We start from the raw sequence: 9,130 nt of genomic DNA on the forward strand, positions 1-9,130 counted from the left end.
GTCTCTAATTGGGAACTCATTCAGGTAACCATAGACTCTCCTAGACCACTAAACATACATAGACAACACTAGACACATGTACTCCACACAAACCCATATACTATACAACAACCCCTTTACCATAAAAAACACCCAAAACCAACAAAACACAAACATTCCCCATGTCACACCCTGACCTAACTAAAATAATAAAGAAAACAAAGAATACTAAGGCCAGGGCGTGACAACTGTACCCCAAAGCAGTCCCAACACATTACCACTGCTACACCTGGCTATCAGCGGAGCCTCTTGCAGCGAAACAGTTCATTCAGCCTCATTTTCTGTCTTTAAAAAAAACATAGCTGGTATGGCTGACTTGCTTAAACAAATTTGGTTTCTACTGACAATTGAGATGTGGTGATTAATTTCTTTACCATCAAATGCAGAGAGACAAACTTATTACACAAGTCAGAGTTACACTAAACCTACATTTTTATTCACTTGTTAATAAGGGTGCAGGTCAATACAACACACACAAATAAAGTGAATCGATTGAGTGCTCTACGATAATGAAGGCTGGTTGAAGAATCACCCTCAGATGATTCGTTGAGAGCCCCGAAACAAAAGTATTGTAATGAAACTGGCAAGAAGCAGGTCTCGAACCCTCGACCTTCTAGCCTGAAGTCCAGCGCGCTATCGACTGTGCCGCAAAAGCATGCTCGTGCGGCAGAGTAGATATCCACGCTTATAAACCCAGGGTCGTTACACTACTCCCTCCTTTCAAAGAGCGCGTCCTCGCGCTAGCTTGCAACGCAACGTCTTATAGGAACGCGCTCACCGGCCAAGCACAAGCACTGTCGTGGATGCAAGGTCCGATCACTTCTGACACCAATGTAATGAAACAGGTAAGGAGCAGGTCTCGACCTTCTAGCCCAAAGTCCAGCACGCTATCGACTGGGCCGCAAAAGCATGCTCGTACGGCAGAGTAGATTTCCGCGCTTATAAACCCAGGGTAGTTACAGTATAAAGGTATTTTATAGCCAAGATACACCACTTTCAGTAAACATGACGAACAACAGATCCATGTATTGGGTCACAAGGTTACGATTTGTATGAAAGATACTAATAATTCTCAGCAGACAGTTTCTGCTGTAAAAACAGTTATCTTTGTGTAGAGACCAAGGTCTTGCCCTGGGGTCATCTCTCCCGGGTACACTATAGAACAGAAACATTAACTCATGCTCTGGAATGCGGCCTCTTTAGGTTTTATCACCCAAAAGACATCGTAAATCTCCTGTCAGTGTTATCTCACTTTCACTTTCAGTTCACACAGACACAAGCGTTATAAGAACCCTCTATTCTGTTGCATAAAACAACCACTTGATGCAATAAAAGTATTATAACATAATCATAAAATTCAAAACTTCAAGCAGAGTAATATCGCCCACAGAGGATATCCGCCCACAGAGCTCAGAGGCGCAGCAGCAGTGTGTGTCAGTGTGAGTGTGTGTGTGAGAGAGAGAAAGAGCGAGAGAGAGGAGAAAGGAGAGACAGAGAGAGAGATTACTTAATTGCTGCTTTGGTAATGGGAGAACACGGAGCGGTGTTTTGCGCAATGGCTTTCCTCCTTTTTAAAATTAGTATAATTTATAGGCTACCTGCACTTTAAACTGTTCATGCACATGAAACACAAGTCTGTTTATTGCATTTCGACATTTTCGATGCCAAAAATAGCCCACGACAGCAGGAAAGATGTGGACTATACCCAAACCCCGATATAAGAACTGCAACAGCTTGGACACGAGGGATGAAGCCGAGATAGCCGTGAATATTGGCGGGGTGAAGCTTGTTTTATACGGGGATGTACTTAACCGCTACCCGGAGAGTCGACTTGCAGAACTTATCAACTGCTCAACTCTGAGTTATGACATTATTTACTCACTTTGTGATGACTACGACCCCGGTAAAAGGGAGTTTTATTTTGACCGGGATCCTGACGCTTTCAGATGTATCATTGACGTGTATTACTACGGTGAGATTCACATCAAACGAGGTATCTGTCCCATTTGTTTTATTAAAGAGATGGAATTCTGGAAAATTGACCAAAGCTATTTGGACGAGTGCTGTAAAAGTGACTTGACTGAAAAAGAGGAAGAGCTGGCTGAGATTGCCAACAAAGTGAAGCTTATCTTGGATGATCTAGATGTGGTCCCTTCTTTCAACCGCTCAGCGCGGTACCTAAAGTCCCTTTGGAAACTCATGGAGAAACCGGAGTCCTCATTGCCTGCGCGCATTATCGCCATTGCATCTTTCCTCTTCGTCCTTGTGTCATCCTTGGTGATGTGCGTGGGTACCATTCCAGAAGTCCAAATGGAGGACGACGAGGGGGACCTTGTGGAACACCCAACGCTGGAGGCCATCGAGACAGCCTGCATAGGCTGGTTCACCGTAGAATATCTGCTGCGTTTTATGTCCTCCCCAAACAAACTGCACTTTTTCCTATCCTTTATGAACATAATAGACTTCATGGCTATCATGCCCTTTTACGTGGTGCTGACCCTAACTTACCAGGGTACGGCCATGATGGATCTGGCCAAGGTCCAGCAAGCGGTCCAGGCGCTTCGCATCATGCGTATTGCCCGCATCTTCAAACTGGCGCGTCACTCCTCCGGGCTACAGACTCTCACCTATGCGCTGAAGAGGAGTTTCAAAGAGCTGGGGCTGCTCCTTATGTACATGGGCATAGGGATATTCGTGTTCTCAGCACTGGGCTACACCCTGGAGCAAAGCCACCCAGACACCCTCTTCAGTAGCATCCCACAGTCCTTCTGGTGGGCTATTATCACCATGACGACCGTAGGCTATGGAGACATTTACCCCAAAACCACGCTCGGAAAGTGCAACGCAGCCATCAGCTTCCTGTGTGGGGTGATAGCCATCGCGTTGCCCATTCACCCCATTATCAACAACTTCGTTATTTTTTACAACAAGCAGAGATTGCTCGAGACTGCGGCCAAGCACGAGCTGGAGCTCATGGAGTTGCAGTCTAGCGAGGACTCAATGGTGAAGGCCACGCACAAGTCTAGCGCATTGGGTGCATTGGAGAGCTCTATGCGCACCTCTCGTAGTGATAATTCTATACCACTTATTGAGGAATCAACCAGGACTTTTAAGTCGAAAAAGTATTGCTCCGAAACAGAATCGTTTTAACTTGACATAGACATAGGCCTATTGTAGAGTAACGTGTTTCAGTTCGATGAGGTATTTCCTCCTGTAGCTTCTACACAGTAAATCAAGGATAGTTGAAATCAGTGTTAAAATCATTTGGTTTAAATTGACTCTACTGGGAGTTATTTTAACCCTCAAGAGAGTGATATGCTCTGTGGAGTTAGTGTTGATAACTGGAGTTGATTTGTACAGAGTACTTTTAACTCCCTTAAGAGAAACCAGAGACAAGGAATTAAATATATGGAGTTGTCTACGATGTGGGAGGAGCATCATTGGCATATTTCCCAGCTTGCTCTGTTGAAGCTTGATTTTTTACATTGTTTGTTTCAATATCTGTGTTTTTGCATGCACATTGGTTGTTTTTGATCTTATGCTACACAAAGATAAGAAACTTAGATTTTTCTAAACTAATCCAATCGGTAAATGGTTGGATTTCTAGAAACCAGTAGTGAGATAGTTGTTCCAGTTTACATGGTGTAGTTGGTAGTCCTGATGTAATGTATTTTCTTCCCTACTATGACAGGTATTCTACAAGCAAATTGTGGGGATGTAAAACTGTTGGATATCTTTCTGCAAGTTGGATTCCAGTAGAAATGTAATTTCACATTACAAACCACCATAATGTGAAACATTAAGAAATATTCATATATGTTTTTAACACCCTTATAACGTAAAGGAAGTAAACTGAAAGAGAAATGTACTCTGCTGGAGGTGATTGTTAATTCAAAACAACACTGAAAATAGTAAAATGTCAATTGGTGTTATATTTAAGCAACTCTCTGAGAGTTGGACATTTACTCCATTTTGTGTTGTTTTAAATCCCAAAATATCAACACCATGATCAGAGTAGTTTTAACAAAATGGGGGTGGGACCATATAAACCCCCAAATAGTGTTACATTTCACTCCATTGGAGTTGAATTAACTCTTGTGATTTTACCATGTACATGTGGGTCTAGTGACTCTAGTCAGTCTACAGCAAACCTCAAGAATGGAGTTTTTCGGGGAGAATTGTAATTGTATTTATTCAATTAGCATCGAATAAAGCGTTTGCATGAGAAACATTGAAATGGACCTGAGTATCCAAATCTGGAGACATAGGCGTACTAATGTGGAGCTTAACCAAGGCGTACTAATGTGGAGCTTAACCACCCCATTCCCATTTCTTCTGAGGAAAGTTAATTTGAAATACAGTGCTCACTCCTATGTCTTTGATGTTTGTACAGGGGGATGCCTGTAATTATTATACCGGTGCACAGACCTTTTATGCACAGATAGCCCAATGGGTATTTTTTTAATCCTCAATGCAACTTAAACATTTTATGCATTGGCTTGTCTTCTGGACCTGCAGGGGAAAGAATGGCATTTCGTTTTTTTATCTGAGGTACATAAAATATTAGCCTCGTAATTACCAGACTGATTAACATTCATATAAGCTTGCAAGATCAGGCAGCTTGCGAGGCTAATGAATACATAGTGAACAAAAATATAAATGCAACGTGCAACAATTTCAAAGATTTTACTGAGTTACAGTTCATATAAGGAAATCAGTCAATTGAAATAGATTCATTAGGCCCTAATCTATGGATTTCACATGAATGAGAATACAGATATGCATATGTTGGTCAGAGATACCCCCCAAAAAAGGTAGGGGAGTGGAAAAGAAAACCAGTTAGTTTCTGGTGGGACCACCATTTGCCTCATGCAGCACGACACATGTCCTTCGCACAAAGTTGATCAGGCTGTTGATTGTGGCCTGTGGAATGTTGTCCCATTCCTCTTCAAAGTCTGTGCGAAGTTCCTGGATATTGGCGGGAACTGGAACACGCTGTTGTATACGTTCATCGCCCACATGACGCCATACACATGGTCTGCAGTTGTGAGGCCGGTTGTAAGTACTGCCAAATTCTCTAAAACAACATTGGAGGTGCCATATTACCATTAGTCATTACCATTGGTCGTCTACAAGACCCTGCTAGGTAAAGTCCCCCCTTATCTCAGCTCGCTGGTCACCATAGCAGCACCCATCTGTAGCACGCGCTCCAGCAGGTATATCTCTCTGGTCACCCCCAAAACCAATTCCTCCTTTGGCCGCCTCTCCTTCCAGTTCTCTGCTGCCAATGACTGGAACAAACTACAAAAATCTCTGAAACTGGAAACACTTATCTCCCTCACTAGCTTTAAGCGCCAGCTGTCAGAGCAGCTCACAGATTACTGCACCTGTACATAGCCCATCTATAATTTAGCCCAAACAACTACCTCTTCCCCGACTGTATTTATTTATTTTGCTCCTTTGCACCCCATTATTTCAATTTCTACTTTGCACATTCTTCCACTGCAAATCTACCATTCCAGTGTTTTACTTGCTATATTGTATTTACATCGCCACCATGGCCTTTTTTGCCTTTACCTCCCTTATCTCACCTCATTTGCTCACATTGTATATAGACTTATTTTTCTACTGAATTACTGACTGTATGTTTGTTTTACTCCATGTGTAACTGTGTTGTTGTATGTGTCGAACTGCGTTGCTTTATCTTGGCCAGGTCGCAATTGTAAATGAGAACTTGTTCTCAACTTGCCTACCTGGTTAAATAAAGGTGAAATAAATAAAATAAAAAATTATAAATGAACATTCAATTGTCTGGCAACAGCTCTGGTGGACATTCCTGCAGGCAGCATGCCAATTGAACAGTCCCTTAAAACTTAAGACATCTGTGGCATTGTGTTGTGTGGCAAAACTGCACATTTTAGAGTGGCCTTTTATTGTCCCCAGCACAAGGTACACCTGTGTAATGATCATGCTGTTTAATCAGCTTCTTGATATGTCACACTTGTCAGGTGGATGGATTATCTTGGCAAAGGAGAAATGCTCACTAACAGGGATGTAAACAAATTTGTGCACAAAATCTGAGAGAAGTAAGCTTTTTGTGCGTATGGAACATTTCTGGGATCTTTTATTTCATGAGACATGGGACCAACACTTTACATGTTGCATTTATGTTTTTGTTCAGTGTGTTTACCAAGGACACAACGACCCTTCAACGACATCTAAGCGCCACTGAATTGACATGTGAATAAAACTATACATTTGGTTTTATAGGCCAATAATAACAATCATTATAGTCTCAATTACCCAACTTTTAATCACAAAATCATGACATTGATGTTTATATAACTGTTCTCTCTGATTTTCTGTCATGCAAGCTCCATATACTGCCGCCTCCTCCTCAGCGCATCTGTTAGTGTCTGTCTGACTCTAACTGAAGCTCACTAATAAATGCCTCTACACATTCCCTTTCACAACACACTTTCCTAACCCCTGTTCCCATTTCTGTAAACAAAATGGCTGTACAGTGCCTTCAAAAAGTATTCACACCCCTTGACTTTTTCAACATTTTGTTGTTTCAACCTAAATTAATTTGTATTACATTGAGATGTTGTGTCACTGGCCTAAACACAATACCTCATAATGTCAAAGAGGGGTTGTGTTTTCGAAATGTCTTGAGTCCATAAGTATTCAACCTCTTTGTTATGGCAAGCCTAAATAAGTTCAGGGGCTTGCTTAACAAGCCACACAATAAGTTGCATGGACTCACTCTGTGTGCAATAATAATACCTAATATGATTTTTGAGTGACTACCTCATTTCTGTGCCCCACAGATACAATTATCTGTAAGGTCCCTCAGTCGAGCAGTGAATTTCAAACACAGATTCAACCACGAAGACCTGGAAGGTTGTCCAATGCCTGGCAAAAAAGGGCACCTATTGGTAGATGGGTAAAAAAAAATAAAAGCAGACATTGATTATCCCTTTGAGCATGGTGAAGTTATTAATTCAAATCAAATCACGTTTTCTTTGTCACGTGCGCAGAATAGGGTAGACTTTACCATGAAATTACTTAATTTTGAGCCCTTTCTTAGCAATGCAGTTTAAAAAAGTCAGAAAATTAACAAATAGATGAAAAGAAAATAGTAACACAATAAAATAACAATAAAGAGGTTATATACAGGTTATATAGAAGGAGTACCGGTACCAAGTTAGTATACAGGGGTACGAGGTAATTGGCGTGTTTGATTGAGTTTGGTTAGATGATGTACATGTACAGTAGGTAGGGGGTGAAAAGCAGAAAGTCTGGGAAGCCATTTAATTTACTGTTCAGCAGTCTTATGGCTTTGGGGTAGAAGCTGTTCAGGAGCCTTTTGGTCCCAGACTCCGGAACTGCTTACCATGCGGTAGTAGAGAGAACAGACGGTGACTTGAACATTTCTGTCTGGCAATGATCAACAACCAACTTGACATAGCTTGAAGAATTATAAAAAAATAATCATGTGCAAATATTGTACAATCCAGGTGCGAAAACTCTTAGAGACTTACCCAGAAAGACCCACAGCTGTAATCACTGCCAAAGGTGATTCTAAGGATTGGGTTACACAAAGCAACTTTCACACAATTTTAGTTGCAGTTGCAAGTTGCAAGCAACTTTGCCGTTACATGAAGCAACTCAAATGCGATAAAAATGGCATGCAACAGCCAATCAAATTTAAGCTGCTTGTTTAAGAATTATAAACTCACTCCATGTCATCTGCTGCATTACATTGTGTTTTCACAAATCATTTGTTTATCCAACTGTTGTTTATTGTAACAGCAAGGATATGAAAGAAATGCAGGCTGTACAATTTAGTTAGCTTGACAAAATAAAATTGCAAACACCAACACAGTTTAACCAATCTAGCAACGAACTAAGCTTGCCAGCAGAGTTCAGGGTGGACAATTTCAGTTGAAACTGGTCAGGGAGAGATTTGGGTTCTCTTCAAAATTAGATTTATTGAGTGCTAAATCATAACTTGTACGATAATTTGTATACATCTGCTGTTGTGCTAGTCTCTGTTCTGTCAACCCTGATTCGCGGGTTGAGCAGCGCAGCACTGAAAGCTGTGTTGACATGACAACTGGGTCAGAATTCCGAACCTTCGAATAGATAATGTGGCAAAAGTGTTTGTTTTGATTGGCTCTTTCTTGCAACTATCAACACAGTTGAAGAGTTTCAACTGGATGCAACCAAGTTGCAGATGAGTTGCTTAATAGTTGCATGGGGTGTTTCACAAAGCAATCAAGAAGCAACTCTGTTGCAAGCAACTAAAATTGTGTGCAAGTTGCATCGTGTAACGGCAGCCTAACATGTATTGACTCAGGGGATTGAATACTTATCTAATCAAAACATATGAGTGTTTATTTTTTGTGATTTTTTAAAACAAATTTTGACATTAAAGAATATTTTGTGTAGATCCTTGACAAAAAATGACAATTCAATCTATTCGAATCACACTTTGTAACACAACAAAATGTGTAAAAAGTAAAAAGGTGTGAATACTTTCTGAAGGCGCTATACATCACTCTGACAAGACATTACTACATCTGTCAACCACATTGATTAGATGTTTTGATTAACTGAAAGGTTAACTACTGATATGCCAATTCTAAACTACCGCAAAGGTTACATTCACTGCTTTTGGTTCAATGTGTGAAGTTCTCCAACAACTGTCCCGTGTCAAACAATATTAGAATAATTTAAAACAGGCCTCCTGTGTGGCGCAGTGTTCTAAGGCAGTGGTCCCCAACCTTTTCTTCACCACAGACCGGTCACGACATGACCGGAATATCGATTAGGCCTATAAATAAAATGTAGCTTTGAATGCAGCCAATTCATTTGCCAATTTAAAGACAGTCGTCATTCTCCTCTGAGTGACAGATTGAGTTCGTTGAGCGGGTTGAATATGTCGCACATGTAAACGAGTTTTGCAACCCATTCCTCGTCATTGAAATGTGCTGCCAGTGGTGACTTTTTTTCTAAAAGAAATCGCTGCAGCGGCTCTCGTAACTCAAACTGGCAGGCGATCTCCCCCTGGATAGCCATCTTACTT

At 41.1% G+C, this 9,130-nt stretch overlaps 1 protein-coding gene across 1 annotated transcript; it reads left to right on the forward strand.

The window, feature by feature from the left end:
- The first annotated feature begins 1,483 nt into the window (after positions 1–1,483).
- On the forward strand, positions 1,484–7,001 carry LOC129813026 (potassium voltage-gated channel subfamily F member 1-like). The gene has a single exon (XM_055865153.1). The coding sequence runs from the start codon at positions 1,732–1,734 to the stop codon at positions 3,187–3,189; it is 1,458 nt and encodes a 485-aa protein (XP_055721128.1). The 5' UTR covers positions 1,484–1,731; the 3' UTR covers positions 3,190–7,001.
- Positions 7,002–9,130: the final 2,129 nt, after the last annotated feature.

This window comes from Salvelinus fontinalis, chromosome 16 (assembly GCF_029448725.1).
Source record: "Salvelinus fontinalis isolate EN_2023a chromosome 16, ASM2944872v1, whole genome shotgun sequence".
In the NCBI taxonomy this organism is placed as follows: domain Eukaryota; kingdom Metazoa; phylum Chordata; class Actinopteri; order Salmoniformes; family Salmonidae; genus Salvelinus; species Salvelinus fontinalis.